Raw genomic sequence first — 26,104 nt, 5'->3', positions numbered from 1 at the left:
TTTCTTCGCCCATGCCCCCCTTGGCCCACATCCGGGGGGATAGCATTGTGATTTCCTGTGCATCGGTGTTTATTGGATGTTCCGGTTTCGGTGGCGGGTGTAAATCAGTGGTGCTCAAGTTCACTCCACACCGAACCGCAAGGGTTTTCGTACAGTAGGGTAGGGGTTACGTCGGAGTGGCTGTGCCAGGGTGAATTTCGATGGCGTATATGGTGAGAGAGAGGGGTTGCGGGGGTGAGGTTGCCTCTGACCCCCTGACTGCCTCGGGGGTGCACACTGCAAATGTGCTGTTCAATTGTGAAAGGGAGAGTGTGGGTGGAATTTCCGCAGTTCGACAAACTGAAGTTGCCACGAGGGCCGCGGGCGCTTTTTGGACTGAATTCCCGCGTGTTACACATAGTAAATTGATCCGAAACTCCGTCAAAGAGTATCACACCCCCACCCCTGCCTGGACCACTTTTCCTCCCCATAAATCTGGGCAAACTCTCCCTCGCTGAATGTGTTTTGTGTCTTCCTCCCAAAAGCACATATTATCCCACACCATACGCTATATACATTTTCACCGAAAGGGGCAAAGCAGTGGTATTTTGGTTGATCTCTCTCACATTATTCAGGCATTTATAAGCAGATATGTAGTTTAATTCAAACAATAAAGTAATTCAATCAATATTATACACATATGTCAGTTTAATAAATACGATCAGTTATTGTAACTGTTGCACGTATAAATGTAATAATATTTTGCAACCTAAAATCAAAAAAATAATTGAACATGTAACGAAGTAATATTTTTTTATAAATTAGTTTATGAGTGTAAAATATGAAAATATTGAAAGAAATGAAATAGTTTTTAAGCATCTGTACTATACTTTAAGAAAACTTTTCAAACTTTTTTCGCCATACAAAGGTTGTTTCGTCTAATATTCGCAACTTCCCAAAGCTTTCAACCCCTAATCTTAGCCTTAGTGGGTAAGTTTCCTTATTATAGGCTTTATTTAAACATATCAAACGATTTTTATAAAAAAAAATTCTTACTTATTTTTGATTTTTAATAATTTTTTTTTGAATTTAGAGTTATTTTGGATCCTCAGTCGTTGTTAAAAAAAATTTTCCATGGGTATGACTTTCAAAAGAGTTGGTATTCACATTTAAATGCAAAAGGATATGAATCGCTTTAACACGTTTCTGGGAAGCTGTGAATTAAATTGGAATAACATGTCAAATATTTAATGAACTCAATGGAAAACATTTGCCCATAAAATTTCCACTTGAAACCTTTCTGCTCCGGCGGGACTCAAAGACCTCGAAGCTCAAGGGCAAAAGTTACCTAAAAACCACCATATTATGCTAAAATATAATTCCATAAACGCGTAAAATTGATGAATTTATCAAGAGCACATCAAAGTTTGTAATTAAAATAATTTCAGTGGGGAATGCAATGGGTATATAAATGGGAAAAGATTAGAGGGTCTCATACGCTGTGGAGGGCGGGGGTGTTGCTGGTGATTATATATGAAACTGATGAGCAAATATGCAAAATATGTTCTGTATTTAAACTTTGACATTGTTCAAATAAAGTGCAGTGTGGTTGCACTCATTGCACCCCCCCCCCCCTCGTACTAAATATACAAATTATTGAGAATGTAGAATTATCTGTTAGTCCATGCATCACGGCTGGGTACATTATTTATTTTACTCTGAATCCCTACTCACTCAATATGGAACCAAAAATCATATTACATACAGGGAGACATTCTCAAAAGCTTCACGTGGCGAGAGTTAAAATAAATGACGAGCTTTTAGCAGCTCAATTGACACAGACTGTGAAACCAGAGCTTATGCGGAATGTCTGCAAATAATTTAGCAAAAATAGTCCCGAACGTGTGGATCATTTAGCCACCATACAGTGACTTTGTATTGAGAAAATCATCCGGAAAAGTTGGTCAAATAAGTCAAGCTATTTTCTCTGCGGAGCGGATGTGGAAGAAGCCCGCCTCGCCATGGTATTACTACTGATATTGATTCAGCTCTCTCGGTTAACGCACAAAAAATCCCATTATAACTTTCATGATGGACTTTTTCTTCATCCAACCACTATGAATATTCCTTTTCTATCCACGAGCGCCACCACAAGAGCACGGGTGGATGGGCATTCTTTCACCGCGAGAAATTAATTTAAAAACTTTCTCACCCAAAAATTATCATGGCACATTTTTTTTGTTAAATTGGACTAATTCAATATTTTCAAAGCACAGATTTTCTGATTGATTTTAATATAATTGTCTTAACTTTTATTCTCCACCATATGCTGCACGCTTTTGTAGTTTTCTCCTTATAGTTTTCACATAGCTATATAATACAAAAATCCACTAAGAAATTTTCTCGTCAGACTAATGCCGTTATAAACGTGAAAGAAGAAAAGTTTCGTAAATGAGTTTAGACGAGAGAAAAGTGTTAAGCGGAAGTTTTCCAAAAAGTTTATTTTTTGAATTTTCAGACATTGTGGTGGCTGGTTAGATGTTTTTAAATTCTGATTATTATGTTCTAAGTTCATGCATTATGTATAAGGACATTTTAATTTAATTCAAATACTCAAAAATGGGATGATTCGAATCGACATGCAAGAAATTTGTTTTGTCTTCTTTTCTAAAATAAATATTTTCTAGAATTTTAAATTAATTTCATTTAAAGATACACTCATAGAACAAACTCCCGTTTTATCACCGCAAAGTGATAAATACGGAATTCTCTTATATGAAATACCACTTTTGCAGTGATAAATACAGAATTTTTTCTATGAGTGTAAAGCTTCATTTTTATGGGAATTTAATTTAACTAAAAAAGTCAATTCTTTTAATTGTCGAATAACGACTTATTCGAGATCAGCGTTTCATTAGCTCACTCACACTTCTATTATCAGTTTGCATTTAATTTTTAAAATGAATTAATAATTTATTTATTTTTTGCGGTTTATGTAGTTTAGTGTTAGTAGATTTTCGAATATTTAACTTTAATTAAAGCTTTTTGAGTGTATTGCAGGCTCCATAATCGCTTTTACTCCTTTTACTTTTAGCCGCATGAAGAAAACTTCACCAAAACAACTTTGTTTTACCATAAAGGGTTTCCTCTCTCTCACTTGCAAAACTTTTGCGAAACATTGCTTTTGCAACAACTTACCTGGAAATTATCGTCCATCTCTTACCGCTCCAGGAAATCTTTTAAGCATAAAAATTGGTAATCTTGTTATCAAATGCAGCGTGAGAGTTTTTTTTTGTAAAGATAAAAATGAGCTGACTGTGAGTAAAAACGTAGGAGAATTAGAGTGCGTCGCACATACCAATTACAGTCAGGTATTGATTAACGTCGCATGGGATATACTCTTTCCACTCATTATTTTTAATGGGTGGAAAGAGTATATCCCATGCGACGTTAACCAATACCTGACTGTAATCCCAATTTCATTCACCATCCCCTGCTAGGGTCCAGCCAGAAGGGATGAACCATTCCAGAGTGGAGAACTTGAGGCTACAGAGGATGGTCCAATGGTTAATTTGATAACACACAAATGTGAATGGTGTGAGAATTAACGACGAAAAGCTGCAGTACAATTAATTTTGATTAAAAAATTCTTTCGTGTGAGCTTTTTTTACGGAGCAGAGGGTTGGTTTGAGTACGTAGAGTAGGTATGTATTATCAAAAGGAGGAACAGGATATACTTTTGGTTTCCGATGTTATTCTGGATGCGTGGGTTTCGTATGGAAGTCTTATTGGGTTTCATGCAACTCAAATGGGGCGGGTTTTACCTTTTGTCTGACTTTTTGATGCGAAGTGTTGGAAAAGAGGTGGTTAAGATCTTTTGCGGTGAAATTATTTCAATTTTGAAGTCTCACTTTGTGGGTTTGTTTGATGTTATCTTGAGTTACACAAATGAGACGAGAGAGCATAGCAAAGAGGCTCTCGTTCCCGTGAATACGAAGCAAGGGGGTAGGATGGGGGTCGATGGTTAAATTGCGAAGAAGTATGTGTAAAACATTTAATTTTAGGGCCTTTCATCCACTTCTTTTTTTTCCACCATTTTCAGATTCCCATACCCGCACCACAAACATATTGCTGCTAGAGTCCTCCACCCCGGCAGAGGGATGGGGGAGTGAAAAGAGAATAAACAGGGGAATTTTCTACATTGAAAATAACAGGGAGAGAGACACACCATATCGAGGCAAAACACGGAAATCTGATGACGCTCTTCCCCCGCTTCCCACGTCCCTCTGCTTCCCAGGTATAATTCGAGGAAAAACGACTAGGAGGACCGGGAGGAAGTTTGACACACCTTTGTGATCTCTTCAGCGCACTCGGTATACAATTTCAATTGCTTGTTGTTTTTATATTAATAACTCCCGCACCGTCCTCCATGAACAAATACCAATCACTTTCCTCGCTTTTCGTGCAAACAATTTGAGCTCGCCCTGCTCTCATACAAAACCCCTTTGACCCGCCAGAAGTGTCAGGCGACACCATCCAAAAGGACAATGAACCGAAAGAGACAGCAATTTATCACAATATTGAATTCATTTCCGCTTTGAGTGTTGGATTTTATCAGTTTTCGCTTTTTTTCTTCTTTTCTTTCTTTTGGTGCTTCGCTTTTCCTTCCGCGCGGAACACGAATCAAACCAAAGAACTTCAAAGGGTTGCTGCTGCCACTTCTTATCATGGCGGGAACAAATTGCTTTCAGGCGAACAAGTGAAATTTCTTTATAAACTTCCTTCAACAGGGGAATTCTTCAGAGACTTCCTGCGAAAATTCCCAAGAAACTCTCATATATATCGGGTACATGCAAGATGAAACTTTGGCGATATGATGCACCTTTGAAAGACTAGCTGGCCCAAGAGATGGGCCTTATTGTCTCAATAGCGCATGTAGGTAGGTAAGGTACATATAATAAGGTATGTTGTATATGCTTCACTTGTCATGGAAAAGGGTTTAGAGATGTTGATATGGTTTGGTATTTGATATACACTACATATTTGTATACATATTATACGAGCTATACATTATGTTGCAATATATTAATGTAAATTTGAAAATCTGGAAATTATATTTTTAATAATGGGAGCATAGCTAGGTGGGATATTTGAGTGTCCGAATATCTTAAAAATTCAGATGGAATGTCTATTCTATTAAAGAAAAATCTTTTCTTCTCTTTTAATTTTGAATTTATAAGATTTTTTGAATTCTTTGAAAACTGAATTACACAAATGGTTATAGAAGTCCAACGTTTATGTATAGAGTAGATAAATGAGGATTTTTTTTTTATTTTTCTGACCAATCAGCATTAGGGGTTTTAGAAATTTTTCACCCTTTGCCTAAAAAAAAACTAAACGTTAGAAAGAAAACATTAAATATCAGAAAATGATAATTTAGATTAGCTACATAAGTATATTAACGGCTGCTGCATTTGTGCCAATTGATTTTTTGACTTTATTTTAAAATGTTTGATATTTCAATTATATTTGATGTTTAAAACGTTAAAAACATTTGATATTAATTTTCTAACGGTCTATGTTTTTTACCTAACCTTTGACGTTCATTTTAGGACTTTTTAAAGCTAAGATTAAGAAAAAATCTAGGGGTAACATATTTTGTTTCTTTGATTATGACCTTGAATTTAGTTTGGAACTCCGTTGTAGGCACCTAGTTCAGCACCTACTACATACATATTTTAATAAAATTTTTAATAAGGAAATAAATAAAGTATAATGAACCACATTAGAATCGTCTATTCTAGAAGCTCAATTGCTATATCAGTTGTTTTGTTTATTAGGGGCTTTCAGGGGGTACGCAGAAGCACTAAAATTACTCCCCTCTTCATGTTTTTTTTTGCCAGATGTGGGAAAAGAGGGAAGAGGGGAGTGTCAAAGGAGCGAAAAATTGCTAATGAATGCGAGGGGTATCTTTTGGGACGCAAAAGGACCATCATCGTCTATCCGAAGTGTCCACGATTAGATCATTTGGTAGTGGGGTGTGGGGAATGGGTGTTTTGGTAGAGGGGTTATCTGTGATAGGGAATTTGTTAGAGGGGGGCGGGAAGGAGAGCTACCATTTCAAGTGAGGGGGGGGGGTTATTTTGTAGGGGTACTCCATATCACAGCGGTACAATTGCACTCGGCAAATGCAATCCCCCCTTCTTCATACGAGCCATGCGGGTAGAACGAATAACTGCAACCCGATTTAATATATTTAGTTTTCCAACTACCACCACTCACCCCCAAAGATTTCAATACAGCAAAAATTTGCATTAATATCAAAGAGACTGTCAGAAGAAATATTTTTACTTCTCAACAGTATCAGTGATTTCCTGGGATGAAGTAGGTAAGGAGAGAGGGGTGGGCTCCAAAAGCAAGAATCGTCAACAGAATAGTAATTTGCATTTGGGGTTGTGTTAGTGATATGGGGAAGTATCCCCCACTTCGTATCCCCACATCAATGGCCGGATGGAGGGGAGGTTGAGAGTCCTCGCGTTGCCAACGACAACACAACTCTTCGCACCGACGCGGCTCCCCACGCATGCCGTCTCCCTCGGACGCCATCCCCGCCGCAGGATACCTCCCGGTGGCTTCGGCATCTGCATTTCGGCAAAGTATCGTTCACAACCGAGTCAGCTACCTACGGAGGCAGATCGCATTGCACGTGCTTCGCCCAAATCCACGTGTCGGCTCCCGTTCGTGTGATCGCGAAAAGTCGTTGCAGCGGCGTCTGTTAGATTTTTTCAAAAAATTTTTAAGTGACGTGTCGTGATATTTCCATCTCATTCCCGCTGCCTCCAAGTGTATGTGTGGTTTTATATTTGAAACATCGCATCTCACTCTCACACACCGGCTGGCGTGTGAGCCGCAAAGTCGCCATTCCGTGTGGAACACAAAGCTCGTTTTGCCGGCTAAAAAGGGAGACATTGCTCACTGTATGAGGGAGATGGTGCATAGCTGCGAGAACGAGAAAACCATCGTGTGTTACCATCGCACAACAGAGCACTTGCCGAATTGGAAATAAGTGAGGGTGTGTGTGTGTGTGCGGTGTCGTGACATGAATTGAGAATACATTGGTGGAGGTTCTTCTGTGGAAGCAACATTAACGCGCATTGGTGTATTGGTGAATCACCCATCATTCTTAGCTCCGTGGTGTTTCTCGAGTGCAGCATTTGGCAGTCTCGTTGACACCGGCTTCGTGTTCAAAGCGCACCATTTGGGTCGCACTCACACCGTTGATACGTGACTAATTTTTACAACAGAGTTTGAGGAGAGTTTTTTCTCGAGAACCGCCGAAAGTGTTTCAGTGGCTCTTTTTCGGGAATTCAAGGAGAATTTAAAAAAAAGTACATCAGAGAGAGAAAGATTTGAATATTGCAGGAAGTTTCGACGTCGAAGATAAGCCTGCATTGTGGATCTGCTTGATCTGTGACTTCGCTATATATAGTGAAATCATTATATATACAAATATAAGTGGATTTGTTCCTCGATTCTTATATGAAAAGAGAATACGAGGATGATATTGTAAGTTCCTTGTGTACCATGGAATAGCCAAGGAACATCTCTAATTTCATGAGTTCTTAAATGTAATAAATGAGAGATTGAGTGAATTTGGTAACATTGAGAACAAGAGAGAGAGAGTGGGAAGAATATTCTCAAAGTTGCCGGGAATTTATCTCATAACTCAAAAAAGTGTTGGATGCTATATAGCAGATACATACATATACATATAGTACATAGTTGGTACATCTAAGTGTTTTAAGACGATATAGGTGTTAGATATTTTGTGAAATAAGATTTTAGAGAGAGAGAACATTGCATTTGGATAATGAATCCAAGCTGTGCTATGTGTTTAAATATCAAATAACCCATTTTAGAGGTATAGAGTGTTGATACATTGTCAAAGATTGAAAGAGATTCTCCGCATCTAAGATTACGTCTCCAAAAACGCAATTTGCAACTCTAAATAGGTTTGAGGTGTTTCATTTCTACTCTGGCATATGTATAAAAAGTAAAAATAAAGGTGTTTAATGATGTGGTCTGAGTGTTTCAATTGAAAAGAGAAAAAAAGCTCAACTGCGACATTCCCAGTGGAAAAATTTCTTAAAGTGAAGTGTAAGAGGTGAACCCAAAAGTGAAAACAGCTTAAGTAAAACCCCCCTGAGTGATCATCATTAGAGAAAAAGTGTCGTCTACCAAGTCAGCCATCGACATGGATATCTTACCAAGTGGCAATATCTTCCGGGAGTTGCAGGACATCCACGATACAGGATACTTCACATCGCAGGGATCCATTGAGGATCAATGGCAACAGGTAGGCATACAATAAATACACAAAACCTTATCACCATGACCTGCTAACTAGCTAACGAAACCCCGATGTGGACATAGCAGAAAGCAAGATATACAGAAGAGATAGCAACACGGGGATATCTTGCTAAATTTGTTCACTGATAACAGTTCCCGATTGTATGGTGAAACCCTCAAAATGCCGCGTTTTGAAATTATATTATTTTCTTTTCTGTAATTTATGTTTTGTAAAGTTTTTTTTCTGAGTACATAGCCGAACCTTTCCTCGCAGCTCTGTGGAATTTTCTGTTCACATTAAGTCTTTTTGGTGAAATCTGGACGACATCTTGTCTCGTTTTTTTTTTTTTGGAATCAATTAATTATGACTCATCTGACGTATACGCAGAAAGTTGACTCTATATACATGTGAGAAAAGGCCACACGAATTGGCTGATTTAATCAATGAATTGCAAGCTTCATTCAACAGTGACCTAGTGAGGAAGTGAACGAAGCTTCATGGAAGGGGGCCTTTTTTGCAGAAGAAAAAAAAAACAAATATAGATTGTCTTCCAAAAATAATATACCTGTTATGACCATGACTATAGTATCGGAAATGGTTCGGTGCACAACCATTTACCTGCAATAAGCTTATCAGAGGAGATCTAAACAGGCAAACTAATATATATTGTTTCATGATGATTTGTTTATATGATGCCGGTAATACCTGTATGCGTGCAAAGAGGTACCCCATAGCAAAATACTTTATTACGCTTGGTAACAAAATTTTGCACTTCATTTCATTTTTAATGCTCTCAATTAGAGCAGACTCCACTACATGTTTTATTCGCTATAGGGGAGGGCGGGGCTAATAAAGTCACTTAAGGGTTTAGAAAAAGCCTAAAATATCATATTTCCTAGCTAGATAGAACAAAATGATCTGAGAAAGAGTTGTAGGGCAGTAAATTTCCTAAAGAAATGAGCTAAACATTTCGCTTTATCCATTTGGGAAATATGATATTTTGAGCTTTTTCTAAACCCTTAAGTGACTTTTTTAACCCCGCTCTCCCCTACTCAGAACTTAACTCTTGAAAGAAGAACATGTATCATGGGAAATAATATTATTTTGATGTTAAAGGAAGCATTTTTGATATGAAATGAATATGAATTATCTCTAGAGATAATGTTGGAAATGTTTTTTAATGAGTAATAAGTAAAACGTAATTAAACTTGAAAATAGTCAAAGGAAATTATGGGACTAATTATAATTAGTACATTATTCTCTTGATCAGAAGAATGTTTCAAATAATCAGTTTTAAATTCATTTTTAATCTTTCAAAGATCTCTATGATCACGAAAAAATCTCGGGAAATTGATGTCCTACTGGTCCTACTAGATAAAGTTTTACGATTAGATTGATTATAACATAAAACTATGACAAAATGTCTCTCTAAAAATAGTACATGAGTTTTAATATTCAGAGAAACTAAAGAAAAAATCTTTGTAAAAAAAAGTGAAAGATAAACCTTTTAATTTGGTAAATGTAAAGAATACTTCAAGCATTGAAAGTAAACATTAGTCTGTGTGTCGCCTTTGTCTAAAAAACTTGTTGTTCAGTGTTTTTCATGTTGAAATTTTGTTAATCAGTTGTGCATACATATAAGAGTTATTTTTAAAGATGTACGAATGAATATATCCTTATGTACAAGGAAGATATTTTAGAAGTAGATTACGGGATGTTTGAGGGAATGATTCTTAAGAAAAAGAACATATTATTTTTTTTTCATTTTTGATAATTTTATTATTTTTCTTAACGTGGGTATGCGCTAAACTGTCATAAATGAGGTCAAATATAAGTCGATATAAATATATGTTTTAATACCTTTATCTTTCCTACCAATAACAAATAGAAACATCATTGTTTTAACTTCTGAAGATTATTATATAAAAGTTCCCAAAAATAACAAACATTGTGCATTTTTATCTTTTAAGTATTATAATTGGAATTAATTCTATTAAATGTCACGTAACTTTCCAAGAAGAAAAGAATAATATTTTTTTTCCACAAAACTTCTATAAAAATAATAATTTTTTAGCCTTGCTTTTCAAACATACTTTACATTTTGTTTAAAGTTTCATTTTTTATTTAGCATTGTTTCCTTGAAAATTTAAGGAGAAATAGTAACGTAATTTTGGTGTATATGGAATTAAAAAGTCAATTTGAGAGATAAGACAACACAGTGTGCAGAACAAGAGATATTTCCCTTGAAAATTCCTCAAGCACCCCAGAAATTTCCTCATGATGTGAAACTACAAGAAGTAAATGGGTTTCTTGATCTGATAACTACGACATTTTCTTCACTTAGCCCCGAAATTCTTTTCTCCCATTTTTGGAAAAGAGTAACAGAGAGAGCAACAAAAGTGGGAATATGTTGACCTGTCTTAATTTATTTTGTGACCTCTCTGTGAACAATTACGGCTTTCCGAGGAAGATTTGCTGCTGCTGCGACTCTTAATCATACCCCGCGCTGACGCATAAAACATCCACATATTTAATGGATTTGATTAGCGCGCGAAAAAAAAACCGAGCAAATATCAATTCAATGGAAGATGAGTGTATCGGTTTCACGGGTTTACATGGTAAAATTATGTTATTTTATTTGATAAATTCTTTCGCAAGAACATCGATAACTCATACCAATAAGTTCCCAATCGCTTTTGCAACATGTTAAACATCAATTTATAAGCACATTCATAACTATTCATAAATGGCGATAAGGAAAATGAATGTCATTGCTCCTGGTTCTTGTGAGACAATCTTCGCATTAATCTTGCAATGTTGTGAGAATGATAGCTCTCACCGTTTAGGATGGAGAAAGTTGCCCAGGGTATGTGGTGATACAAAACAGATATTGTAAGCACTTTAATTATAGAATGGTGTTTCCGGATAAATATTGTTGCAATGCGGAATTTAGCGACTGTTCTCCAGGGGAATGATAAATGGTTATATCAAATTTCAAGACTCCCCATCATATTTATCGGCGAGTGACTTCTTCCAACTGTTTTGGATTTACTTTTTCCATCCTCCTACACATGAATGGGAATACTTGGGGGTAGGACGTGCTTACCTATGTATTGATTTTTTCTTGTTTTGTTTGATTTTATAGGTTTCTGGGTAATAAATTTTAGCCCCAAATTGATTTAACAACATCAACTTAAAAAATAAGTGATGGTATTTCAAAATCTTACTTTCTTTCTGTCACTTAGGTTCTGTCAAATTACTGCTGTCATTTAGTTCCTGTCAGTTAGTTTCTGTGAATTAGGTCCTGTCAAATCACTCTTGACAAATAAATCCTGTCAAATACCTTCTGCCAAAAAGCTCCTGTCAAAAAACTTCGGTCAAACTATTGCAATTTAGAGGTTAAATTGAGGTTATGTTTCTGTCATGTAATTTATTTGAAAGTTTAAAAGTGATATTTTATTTAAATACATGTGAAAATGTTTTCTTCCAAAATACTGACCACCTGCACCCATGCTCAAATATTCTCTGTGAGAACATTAAAGTCCGGAAACATTTAACAATCTTCCAAAGTCGTGTTAGTGACACAAATGTCAGCGCGAGAACTTTCGGGTAGACAAATCTTTCAATCGCCGTGTCTCTTTATTACTCAATCTCCCCACATCACTTCTTGCGTTGGACAAACAAGCAAGTGTGGCAATAAAACCTTTCTACAACTCACTGTTTTTTTTTTGTTCTTTCCTTCTTCTCCCTCAATGACTCTGAGGACGTGCAGATCGCGCGCGCGAAAAGTACTTCGACCCGCGCATAGTTGTGTGTCTCTCTTCAAAATGGCGGGAAAATGATGGACACTGGACAAAGGTGTGTGTCTCACCCCATTTTTCCCGGTGCTGGAGTGGTGGGATGAGGGGGCTGACAGAAATAATTAACAATGAACTGGCGACATGGGGGTTGGGAGTCGCAAAACACGAATGAAATATGTCTGAGCGCCACGATGCTGCCGCCGAGCGTCGCGACGAGCACGGTCCCACATTGCACATAATAATTCTACATGTCTAATGCTCATAAAAATAAAAATAGAAATTCCATTTTGTCTGTGTGGTGGATTTTTCCTTTCTCGAACAATGTTGACTGTGTCAGAGGCGCAAGCCCGGAGGAACAAGAAGGGAATAATATATTGGAGCGTCAGCGTGATGTACATGAGCAGAATGAATTTGAATTGAGAAGGAATTTTAATTTGGACTCACCACATTATATGACTCTCAGTCAGCATTTCTCACATCTAGGTGAGAAATAAATCATGAACATGTGGAGAAAATGATGTGCAAAAAAAGGCCATTATCTCTGTGATTTGAGGGGATTGGAGTTTTTTTTTTCTTTTCTTTTGTACGGATTCAGTGACAGCTGCTTTGACATTTGGAAAATTGTCAATTTACTTTGACAGTGACAGATGAAAGAGAAGAACAATTGTCAACTTATGTAATGTCACCTAATTCTATTCTAATGTTTTAGAAATTTTTAGAATAAATATTTTTGGATAAGTTTACTGTCATTCTTAAATTTCCGATATATTAGTTACAGTTGAGATAGTAAAATAACTGTCAAATCTTAACAATTGTCAAATAGTGTAATGTTACTTAGTTTTCAAAATTCGGTGATAGTAGTGATAGTGCATTGTAACATCTGACGTTTGATATGTACGATAGATGACAGAAATAGGTTAAATCAAATGTCAAATTATATAATGTCACAAATAAAATAAAACAATTTAAAAATCATGACATAGATTTTATTTTATATTTAAAAACACCGACTTTTTCGTTTAAAACTGGCATGGTAAATTGACAGTGTCTTGAATTTGACAGTAATTTGAACTATCAAATGGCATTATGTCACAGTGACAGATGACAGAGTAGAAAAATTGTCAAATAATATGTTACCCAATTGATAAAAAAGTAAAATAATCAATAAATAGGTATGCTACGGTCTTTGACAAAATGTTGACAAAGTTTGTTGTTTGTAATTATTGAATCTACCTATATTTATTTATATTAACATCCTCTTTTCCAATATCAATGAACTTTCGCCAAGTATTTTCTCCATGCTAAAATTGATTTCTTCATTTCACATTTCATCTCTTCAGTATCACCGCTCATCGCTCAACGAAGCTGGCATTGCTAATTATAATTTTTCATTAAGCATTCCTATTGATTGAGCAATATAATTATGGAAAAAGACGGTATCCCCGTCGCTCCAGTAAAGTTCTCTCTGAATATTCAATCAAGCAGGAAGTCCATGCTTGTTGGGTGCTGGGTGAAACCACTTTTTGCGCGCCTCTTCTTCCCCAAGCAATTGTTGCATGATTGAGAAATGCTGTCATATCGACTTGAGACACTCAAAAACTTCTTTTTTTTTCTCCTCCTTCCCGTGTACATAAACATTGTATAGAGAGTCAAACATGGGGGCCCTATATATGGCTGGGGAATTGCTGCTAATCGTCACGACGCGGTCGCTCGACGATGGAGTTATTGACACCGAAATGGGAATAAAAGAAGTGCCTTCTTTCACCATCTCAAATGGCACTGTGCGAGATGCTCTCTGTGGCACCACAGACACTCTTTCAGCGCTCAAACTGCCTCATGTTGAACAATGCTCAATATTGATGAAAGATTTCATGGGAGGAAATTAAAAAAAAAAAAAACATTTTTGAGGGACAAATTGTAGCGCAAAAGATTGAGATCTTACCGCTGATGTGAGAAAACAGTCATAATTGCGGAGTGACAAAAGAAAGTTTTAACACTTTGCCTACGAAATATGTTTTTGGGATGGAAAAGCAATTTATTAATTTACAGCTTAAATTTTTCTTCGGAGTTTACCACAAAATGCATCGCGCTGACGATGCTCAATGATTTTTAGGTTTGTTGTTAAATTATTCATCAGACACAACTGTTTTCATACCTTTTGCTTCTCCAAAGATACCATCACGCGCTGTGGAGGAAAAGTACAAGCTGGATCTTTCCACACACGTGATGGGAAAAGATGAAAAAGTAGAGGTTCGGATTTTTAGCATTGAAATTAGGAAGAATTTATTGAAATGATATTCAATAAAATTCTTAAAGAATGCCGCGGGACTTTCCAAAGAAAACTAAATAAGTAGATGTCTGAACTTTTGAGATAAACCGAAGGGATCAATGGATAAATTAGGATGTGAATTTTGAGACAGGTATAGTATGTATGCTAACTGTACATAATTAACCCGATGTGCCTTGGGTATAGGTTTGATATATTTATGAAAATAATCAGTGAGTGGATTCGGATCACGATAAGCAAGATTTAAGTTTTAATAAAACATAAATATATATGAGATTGACATGACCACAGTAACCAATTTTGTCTTCCATATATTATTTTGACTTTTAACCCAATTATTGTTCAAAATTTAAGTCTTTTGTAGTTTTCTTTCAGGTTTTAGAAAATTTTTAACTTTATAGAATAAATTATAGAATAGCTTTTATGTGTTGGATGCAAATGGACCCTTTTTTGAATTTTTCTTTTATAAATTAATATAAAACATTTTATCACTAACCCATCGTACCAATAATCTGATCTATCCCATTTATCCATTTAGTCGGTGTGCGAGTGAAAGAAAATCTTTCAAGATTAATATGCCCCTAGGTTAGATGGCGCTCAAGGGGATATTTTCAACATAATTTCTGCTGGCACTGCATGAAGGCGAATTTTCACAAAAAAAATGATGGTGTGATTGGATGGTGTGCTCTGTGCTGAAATATGGGGAGAATGACTTGGATGATTGGTATTCGAGGGAAAAGGAATAAAAGAGGGGGGCCCATTGAAATCACTTTTTGGGATATATAATCATCGGACAGAATCGACTGATTCACTCAATGACAAATCCAAACATTTTACCACTCACCAACACTTTATATCAATTAACTGAAAACATTGGGAGAGAGAGGAGAATGAACGCTCTTCCTCCGGGTCGTCGTTCCTCCCGCATCGATTAATCGGAACGATTGATTTTCAAAAGAGGAATTCCAATTGCGGTTCTCTGCGTTCGCATTGAAAATGCACGCACAATTGCCCCTCGCGCACACGAAAAAAAACCCCTCAAACAGAATTTCTCATCATTCTGGTGCTGTATATATGTATTTTTTTACACCAATTACACTCAGTGTAGTTGACTTCCGGCGTCAAGAATCAAATTGCTCTACGTCTTCCACTTGTCATGTCTTTGTTATTGCCCTAGCTTGTGTTTACCCATTTTTTTTTTACTGCTTCCACGGCTGCTCTTTTGCGCCTCCGCAACAATGGCAAAAGCCACATGAGTTCCACGCTGACGATTTTCAAACCACCCTTCTTTTCTTTTGTGTTACACTAAACCGTCTCTTTTCCCTTCTCTTCCCCCTACTTATATGGTAACCATACCTATGTATATACATCAACATACCTATCCTACAAAAAAACCCAACGAAATTCGACATTGCTCTTTGCCTCTTGTTTTTGGGATTGAGGCTCACATGGTTCGCGCGAGAAGCCCCTATCAAAGTTTCATGCGGCTCAGCTACATATATACGAAAATATATCTGGCGCGGGAGTGAATTTACCTTTGGGATGATACAATACCGTATATAGCACTTAATATTGCATGGTAGTGAATTTTGGGAAATACAATTCTCAGTCAGGCTTGTAGTATTCGAGGGTGCTGCACACAACACCGTAGCACTTTGCACCGCGCGCGTTCAGCAACAAAACACACACGGGGGGTTTCCAGGGAGATTTTCCGGGGAAAACAGGTGCAACGTACTAGGGGAGGGGGTCATTTGTCAGGCATTACTCACGCGGTCTTATCCGCATGAGGGTAGAAAGTACAAAAAAAACAACCACCCATTTTCACCACTGCTGAGCGGATATCGGCGCCAAAAAGAATAAATGTCCATTGTGGTGAAAAATGAGGGACCCACGGAGTGTTTTTGCAAAAAAAAAAATAATACCCAAAGAAAGTTTCTGACGGAAAACACTTTGCTTTTTGCCATTCAACTTGCAAAGTTTTTAACTTGCGAGGATGTACCCCCAGTGTAAATGGTTTAAATCATTCTACTTGCTATGGTAACCCCCACGAGTTGCCGTATATATTATTTGTTTTGAATTCTTCTGCAACAAAATTTATGTCGATTCGGGGTGCAGAATACAGCTTATTTTCTTTTTTGTGGATAAAAAAAAACAGGAAGAAAACTGAAATTGTCTGCAAAGAAATCGATGTTGCAGTTAAGGAAATTTTAGGGATGTTTAACCCTCTTATGACGTTGCAGCTTTATGAAATTGAAAAATTATTTTGACGGAAATGTACGTTATGGAAACATAATGACAAAATTCCTGGTCTAATTATTGCTGTTTTGCGTTTAAAAAAGAACTATATATGTATACAGTGTCGAGAAAAATAATAGGACCACCAATATAGGTTTTAAATGTACCCTTGACTTCAATCGCCAATATCTCAGGCTGTGGGAGACAGATTTTGAAAAGTGGCATAGATTCGGAAAGCTACATTCATCCCCTTTCCAACGATGGTAGATTTTCGAAAATCGGCCCATCCGTTCAATTTTGGTAGATGATTGAACAGAAAGTGGCATTTTTAGTATGGGTCTACTTGAACGACTGTCAAAAATCAGCCCCTCAACCGATTTTGATCACCCCGGCAGTTTTGGACAGGGGAAGAATGTAGCTTTCAGAGTTTTTTGAAATTTTGAAAATCGGACACCCAGAAAAAAAGTTAGACGGGTTTTTGTGAGTGGTCCTATTTCAATAATTTAAGGGTGAAATTACACAAAATTTCATAACAAGTTTTTGTAAATTTTTATTTTTTTTAAGTGTTTATTTGAATTTAATTGAGTAAAGTTAAAAGGCTTATAGCTTGCGAAAATAAATTTTTCCTAAAAAAAAAATAAAAATTTGTTATGAAACTTTGTGTAAATTAGGAAGCATTTTAACCCTTAAATTATTGAAATAGGACCACTCACAAAAACCCGTCTAACTTTTTTTCTGGGTGTCCGATTTTCAAAATTTCAAAAAACTCTGAAAGCTACATTCTTCCCCTGTCCAAAACTGCCGGGGTGATCAAAATCCGTTGAGGGGCTGATTTTTGACAGTCGCTCAAGTAGACCCATACTAAAAATGCCACTTTTTGTTCAATCATCTACCAAAACTGAACGGATGGGCCGATTTTCGAAAATCTACCATCGTTGGAAAGGGGATGAATGTAGCTTTCCGAATCTATGCCACTTTTCAAAATCTGTCTCCCACAGCCTGAGATATTGGCGATTGAAGTCAAGGGTACATTTAAAACCTATATTGGTGGTCCTATTATTTTTCTCGACACTGTATATCGTATGGCAAAATAAGAAACTAGGGAGCTTTCGTGATACACTAAAACGCGGGGGCACGTTTTTGTACTGAAGTGTATCATTATTTTTAATAAATCAACATAAATCAACATAAACTAAATCCATAATGAACGATCATGTAGAAAGACGCAATTTCTTGACAGATTTACTTTTGAATTAGTAAAAACTACAAGAAAATAGTCTAAAAGTCGTAGCTGAACTTCAATTATTTCTCTCAAAGTTTTTGTGATTAGTAATTTAGAAGCTAATTAAACTTAAGTATTTAATTCATTTGTTAAAAAAATAGCATAAAAAAGACTATTTATTATAAAAATTCTTTAACGACAAACGTTTTAAACTAAATTTTTAGTGAAATGGGATCATAAAAAAAACGAAGAACTATAAAATACTTATGGATATTCAAAAAGTACAATGTAACCGAAGTATATGCTAAAAACGTAAAAATTGGTAAAAACGGTTTTTAAACGAAGAGGCTATATAACGGGGAGAGAGAAAGAGGTCCCATGTAACGCTTGGAAATCTTTATAGTCCCCTCTATCATCATTAGAATTTCATCCTTATCAGCCCAGCAGTTTCGAAGGAGTTCATTTGCCACCGACAGAACAGACTTTCCCAACGTTCTTAACTAATTCATAAAATAGAATTGATAAACATTTAAGGGGTCAGAATCGGACCATATTCCCCTAGTTAAATATCTATGCAGATAGCATTGAATCATTTTTTGTGTCAACTTAAAATAGGAGTAAACTACAAAGCTCGAAGCACCCACACTTTCTGGGGACGGCACGTTGCGTCAATAAAACTCCCGATGACTATCCGTTCGTTCCTAAAGCAGAGAATACGGGTCTTCATCTCAAATTGACTGTCTGTGCTTGAAATTTCTCGTGTTTGAATAATGCATATATACGGTCTCTCTGTATGGTGTTAGCTGTGAGGGAAAAATGTTCAAACAAACGCTATATGGTGGAGAGATATTCATTGAAGCACATTTCGATACACTCTGATGGATTTCCCATTAAATATCTCTCTTTTCAAACCGACTCTATGCCATCTCGCTTGGATCCTTACACAGAGGCGACGATGTGGAAGAAAATTCTTCGGGAGTTAGGTGCAAGACGCAAAAAAATCAATGGGGGTCTGTGAATCTCAGTCGAGAGAGTCTACAACACACACCGTCTCTATGCAGCGATGCTTTCAGGTGTTGCTGAATTGAGGTGAAGTGGCATTTTGCATATGATTTACAGTCACTTCGTGATTCATGCAATTTGTTTGCTAATTAATTAATACAAGAATCGACATTGTGTGACTCACAGGTGCATCGTCTCTCAAGACACAGCACCCAAAGCAATGGCTTCCCAGCCTTCCCATGGATGGTGTACCCACGAGATTGACTTTGGAGCCGCTGCGAGTGGGGTCACAGGGTGATGCGTTAATTGCATTTTCCGCAGTGAGAAACCATCGTAGGAGGTTATCGAAAGGTTAATTCCAGAGACGATTGTGTTGGTGCCTTCTTGTGGCATCTTATGCGGAGAGCTCGTCCCATTCATGCATTGCCAAATAAATCATAAATAGGAAAAGCCTATAACGGAGGGGGAACATCAATGGCTAAATATAAACCTCCTCTCTGTGCGCGTCTTATGAATGTAATTCAGACGCGATCGCCGATTTGATGATTTCCGCTGTTTGCCCTCAGGCCTGCACGCACGCCGGCGTTGAAGAGGAAGCAAACGCCAAGGCGTCCAATTCTCCTCAATTTCGCTCCCATAACAATCGAGAAGTAAATGAATGTCGCTGAGGAAATTCAAGGGGAAGAGAGATATGCTTGTGAGAGATTGGAAAATTTCACTCAAATGCCTTTAAGAACAGGAAGGTCGTAAATATTCTACTCATAATAAAATATTAAATTGTCCAACATGGTGGGTTAGAAAGTAAATTTTACTTTTCACTGAATGTTATCATTTTATCTTTGAGTTTAAACTAAACTGTCGCAGTTAGAGGTGCCGCTAATTTATTTCCTTAATTTTATTTTATGATTTTGCACAAAGGTCTAATAAAATAAATATACCTGCTGATAACCATGATAATATAAATTTTGACAGATGTTTTTTGACAGTAGTATTTTTGACGTAAATTTTCAAAACAGAAGTATTTGTAACAAAAAAAAGTGACAGAACCATTAATACAGAACTGTCAATAAAATTTACAGTGTAACAGAAATAAATCTACAATGATTTTCTTTTTTTAAAATTTATTTCAAATATATTTTGCTAGATTTTACAGATTTTTACAACAGAATTTTTGATACAAGTAGGTAGTATATGTGACAGCTTTTGTCAACATGACAGCTGTCAAATTAAAAAGAAATTCAATGTAAAAAATTAAATTTGTAAAAAAATGGAAGCACTAAAAAAGATTTAAAACTGATTGCATTTGATGAATCTCAATGCATAACACTGTACGTAACATACACAGTGTGGGTATGAAGAAATTGCGGTTGACATTCAAATGTCCATCCAATCCCCCACAGAGCAATCGATGCACCTGCGATCGCACAGCAAAAGAGATTGAACCCCCAATTGCGGGGCTTGTCATGGGGGGTTGTAACATGACAGGGCGCTAAACCACGGGGAAGCGCGCGCGAGAACGCAATACCATGGGCACAATGATTGATTCGACGTTCATCGTTCCCGCCAATGTCGCTGAGTGACAGATAAATGGGAGATTTATCAGGTCACCAGGTTGCAGCCTCTAATTAATGACTCTCTCTCCATCCTTCGAAAGCGCCCGCACGATGAGATGAAAATGAAAAAAAAAACTAAATCCCTCCGGGGCCCCATCCTGTAAATGTAATTTGAGAGACGCAACGAAGAGAAATGAGAAAACGATTTGGGGTTGTGCGTTTATCAAAAAAAAAAAAAGAAGAAATATATATACGAATAAACGATGAACCTGATTCGGCAGCCTTGACCTCCGTCACACAATCAACCTGTGAGAAGCAAGCTTAATCTCTTGGGCATTCGGGTTTCTCGTGAATAATTCGGGATTTGTCTTGCAGCGTCAATATCTGAAACACTTCTCTCTAATTTGGTTTTTATTTAAGCAATAAGCCTCAAATCGGGCCCCTTCGCTTTGTCACTGAATGAATGAGATAATGGAGAAAGAGCCGAGGGGGTATTCATTGCAAACCATAAGAGACCTCTTTGGAATGAATAAAGCGTATTCTTTTATAATTCTTTTGTCAAAACGAAATAAATGAAAAAAATCCGAAGAAATAATTATTATAGCCTTGTTATCTGACTAAACTTATTAAGAACCATCCTAGTACGCTAATAAAATAAAATATGTATTATATTTTAAATATGTTGCAGATAACACTGATACCTTTTCAACAACATACTAATGACTAAATCTTCGAATTTTTTGTATTGATTTGTTCAATTATTATTTTTTACGTTTTTTTACATAATACAATAACAAATTTTCATTTTCTCATTTCAGGTATGGCATGACCCAATTGGTTTCATTAAAAAACTTTTATTTGTAAACTGGATAAGGTAAATAAGATAAAATTTAAGTTTTGATTGTTCTTAAACTACTTTTGTCTGTAAAAAACTTTTATTTGGTGTCTTGACATGATAAAAAAAAAATTCAAAAAATTAGAAAGTTAAAACTCTATGTCAACTTAAATTTATTTCAACCTTAAAAGGTTATCACTCTTATACATATTTTTTCCTTCAAATTAAAAATTTTAAAGCAAAACAACTAAAGCTAGAAGTTATAAAATGGTTTATTTCTTCACTTACTTTATTTTTGTAAAATCGTTACTAAACTAATGTAATTTATAATTTTTTATCAATAATTTTAACAAAAAACTAGCAAAATTGCGTGCATTGAAGGTGATAAAAGCTTTTTTTTCTTTAAATTTTACTGTGTTCATAAAAAAGTTTTAATTTAAATTCTTGAATTTGGAATAAAGCAAAACAGAGTTTAATTAAACGTCTTACTACCAGCTTTTTTCCATTCTGTATGTTAATGATACATTTTTGCTTTATAAATGTGTTTCGCGAGTTTTTGTCGGATTTCATTTTTTTTGTAATATAGAAGACATTTAGTTCGCTCAATGAATCACCCCCTCTGTGTATAGGGACTTAACTTTTCTCCAGTGATCCTTTCTGTGTTTCTTTTCTCTCCGGTAGCTGGTGGAGGTATAAAGAGCTTAAGCGAGGAAAATATTAGGATATATATTATCCTTTGAGATGCCTTTGTCCCAAATACACCAACGAGCTATAAATTCCCGCAGGAGTTACCAAATATCTCAGGAGATAATAAAAATCGAACATTATTGTGCGTTTCTGGTGGGGAATGTACGTTGTGTGATTTCAATGGTTGAGATACATTGGAATTCACTACTTCTGAAATTTCTTTTATATACATAGCTGCCATATCAAACATATGTATGTAGCAGGAGTGTATCGAAATGCTGAAGAAGCGAACGAGGTGCGATGATCGCGGCCCCAAAAGCCTGTTTCAATTCACTCTCTGTGGCTGTGAATTTACAATACCAACAAATTCATGTATCTATTAATGATGCAATTAATATTTGACGAACATGAAAATCCATTTTCATATCATAAATATTAAAAGAGGCATGGAGATTTTTTTTCGGCAGCATGAGGATACGTGCAGAAGAGAGGCGCGCACGGGGTCTTTCTCCTCTGCATACAATAAAGAATATAAAAATTCGAATAATTTTCAAATTGTCCCCCAACATTATTTACATAATAATATTTTAGTCATTTAACTCCATGCATATTGTGTGTGGATTTTTTTTGTGTTGTGTTTTGTGCCTTAAGAGAGGTGGGGTATATGGCATGAGCATCGCGAGTGGATGGTTCTTGAATGTAAAATGGTGAGAGTACGTGAAAAAACTTCATGTCCTGCATTGGTCGTTCATTGCCCTCTGTCTTTTCCCTCCAACACTCTTCGTACAACCATCTCTGTCGCACTGCTACTTCCTTCGTGGAATCTCTCGTCGTGGAGTAGTATTTTGGAGTTTTTAGAAAGTGTACACAAATGATTTTTTTCTGCCTCCATGGCAAAGCAAATGTTTTGCTCTTTCCCATTTCACACACTCATCGCAGTGATGAACCCACTACGCACCATCGTGACATCTTGACACATCAATGTAGAGAATAAAAAGTAACAAGACATCCCAAATTGGGGGTTAACATGGGTCAAAAGATGGTGTAGGCTTGGTAATTGAGACACTTATCAAGGTGGGAATCTTTGCTTCAAAAATTCCTTAATAATTTCTTTATTATTCATAACCTTTATGCATAGAGCATAATGCATAATTTTTAAGCATTTTTTGGGAATTTTGTAGATTTCGTACGTTTTTATCGGCTCAGTATCTCACTACAACCTAAAGATCTCTTAGCAGTTTTTTTTTCAGGTTTAAGATATTTAAGCTAAGTCTAAGTTCTTTAGGACTGGCTTAGTTTCTGAAGTCAAACCTAGTTTCATTATGGTTAGACAAAGGTTTATAAACAGGCCCTAAGTTTTTTTAGGTCTAGCGTCAGTTTTTTTTAATGGGGTTTAACTTTTTTAAGTCGAGATCTATAGATATCTATATCGAGATCTATATTTTCAAAGCTAGGCCTAAAATCTTTAGGTCTGGCTTAGTTTCAGAAGCTAGACTAAGTTTTAAGGATCTAAAACTAGATTTAAGTTGTGTAAACCGAGATTTAGTTTTAAAACTAGGCCTGAGTTTTTAGTTAAATTTTACAAATAGGACAATCTATATAATATCAGAACTGACTGTATTTTTGAATGATTTATACGAAGTTAGATACGCGAAGACCACCACTATAAAATCCAACAAACATCAAAATGTACAAAATATTATAAAAGTTTGTTTTCCGATTATTTCCATATACAACCCACAGATAAATCGTAATAAATTCACGAGAAAACATCTCATTAGTTTTAAATTTCTCCTTCCTGTATTTATAACAAAAATAACGACTTATCCTGAAATTTAGAAAAAAATTCATGGAAGAACTTTGCCTGGAAAAAGCTACAACGTAAAAATATTGTTGAAAAATTTGTGTGAAAAAGTATGATGGGAATGTGAAAATTTTCATTTTGAAAACGTAAAACATTCACCCATCCCTTGGTCGTTCCAATTCGGTCGTTTAATTTTCTCCAGAGTCTCATCTGGAAGATGGATTCTGTTGACTGAGTGGAGTGCGTGAGGAAGATGTTAGATTAATGAGACCATTTCTTCAAACAAGAAGTCTCTTGTGTGGCACAGACACTCCAATTGGAGGGAAATATTTGCTCATTTGCACCCGAGAATGCTGCACAGCCACGCTCTTTTGTATGTTTGATATTAAAATGGAGAATTTTCGGCCGCGCGGATGGTCCATAAATTGCCATACATATAGGGGAGACCGGGGTAAAAATAGTCAATTTGCATAAATCCTTATCTGCAGGATTCCCCAAGGGCAAGAAAATTTCCTCGATAGGTCATTCTTATAGGAAATTTCCTGGCCTACAACTTTGTCTCAGACCATTTTTCTCTATTTCCACGGGAAATATGAGTTTTCGAGCTTTTCCTAAACCCTTCCGCTTCTGACTTTTTTTAAACGCGGCGGGTAAATATAGTCACCAGTTGGCTAAATAAAGTCGGTCGAATTTTCCGACATTTCCAATGATTTTCCAACTGAGAGATTGATAGTAGTTGATAGCTAAACTTCTCACCTTTTGATCCGCGACAAGGAATTTCACTTTTATACGCACTAAAACAGAGAATTTTGCGATTTTCTCAAACACGCCATTTTGCAACAAATGAATAGAAAATATGCCAAAAATTTCGATCTCCCATATGATTTACATGGGATGACTAGATCTACCCCAAGGGGTATGTTTTGATTCAAAAAATTGTAGAGAAAAATCATTAAAAGTTATTGAAGAATACACCTTGGCAACATTTTCTGCACTAATCCAGCTAGTGAGAAAAATTATCAGATGGGAAAACTGCTGAAGGAAATGTTCGGAAAACGCGTTTTTCTCAATACGCAAAAGTTTGGGAAATGGGCCAAAAATCTATTTTCATTTTTAACTCCTAAAGTACTGATCGGATAACCTCCAAATTACTGTCAAAAATTATAGGTTGGTAAGGCTTTGCACCCTATTTTTTTCCGATTTTTCCGATTTATAACTTGGGAGAAATTGGCATTTGAAAATTCGAAAATGACTATTTTTACCCCGGTCTCCCCTATATTTATATTGTGTATTATATATAGTATAGTAACACACAACACAGAAAGGGTATTAAAGGGAAGAGAAGAAGCCCAAACTGGTTGCACTTCTTCCTCAAATGGACCAATGCCTGTGACACCACATAAAATATAAGTTAAATGCCCCTCTCATGTCCTCTGCACCGATATTGACTCAAGTGTGTGGTTTAATGGTGGCATGAAATGATGTGGGATGCGAGCGATTGTCGGTTTTCCATAAAACCAGTCCCTTCCACTACAAATTTTCAGTCCAATATCAATTCCTTCGGCTCTCCAAGCATTACATCGTCGTATATGTCTTCAGCATGGTACGAACATTCCTCCACATGAGTGGAGCAATTTTTCTCAGAGACATCACTTTGAGGCATCTCTTCCGTCTTTGGCAGCCACTCAATATCACAGATATACATTTATATGGCAAAATCACTCTTTGCGCCCAATCTCTCTCTAAACGTGCCTCCAAAAAAAATCACTAATCGAACATATTGAGCTTTGCGATTCAGCATCAAATGGACGCGAACTTTTTTTTTTGAATCATTCATTGGCAAATGAAGCGAACATTGTACGAGAAAGTACCAGACTTTGAAGAATATCACTCACTGTTTGTCCTCCATTTTTTTATGTTCTACTTCTAAAATACCATACATATATTCAGGAAGTGCCACTCAGCTTATTGAGAATTTGATGTTAAACAATCAGCTTTGTTCAATTTTATTGCTAGTCCTAAAGTGGAAGCAAGGGGTGTTGTTTATCTGATTGAAAATATTCCAATATTCGGACTTCAGTGGAATTATTTGTAGGAAGAGATGGATTAATTTGAACATTTTTGTTCAATTTTCTTAAAAATTCGTACAATGATATCACTATCTGTGTCTTTCTGTCTCTTCTGATGAAGAAGAATGAAAGGAATTTGTTAAAAATTATCGAGGAAGCATTAGCATGAATGTTTCATGGATTAAAAGAGACAAAAAAAAATAAAATTTTGACGTTTTTTTTTTCTTTTTTAATTTTTCATGTTTACTCAGTTGAGGCAGTTGAGGGGTCGACACATACCT

At 36.2% G+C, this 26,104-nt stretch overlaps 1 protein-coding gene across 1 annotated transcript in view; it reads left to right on the top strand.

The window, feature by feature from the left end:
• Positions 1 to 6,644: 6,644 nt before the first annotated feature.
• Positions 6,645 to 26,104, top strand: part of LOC129793279 (Krueppel-like factor 7) — a 223,268-nt gene continuing 203,808 nt past the window's right edge. Inside the window, exon 1 of the mRNA XM_055833112.1 lies at positions 6,645 to 8,335. Within this exon, the coding sequence (XP_055689087.1) occupies positions 8,234 to 8,335 (102 nt within the window). The 5' untranslated portion in view covers positions 6,645 to 8,233. The remainder of the gene's footprint in view (positions 8,336 to 26,104) is intronic.

This window comes from Lutzomyia longipalpis, chromosome 3 (assembly GCF_024334085.1).
Source record: "Lutzomyia longipalpis isolate SR_M1_2022 chromosome 3, ASM2433408v1".
Taxonomy (NCBI): Eukaryota; Metazoa; Arthropoda; class Insecta; order Diptera; family Psychodidae; genus Lutzomyia; species Lutzomyia longipalpis.
This window is presented reverse-complemented; position numbering and strand designations above follow the sequence as displayed.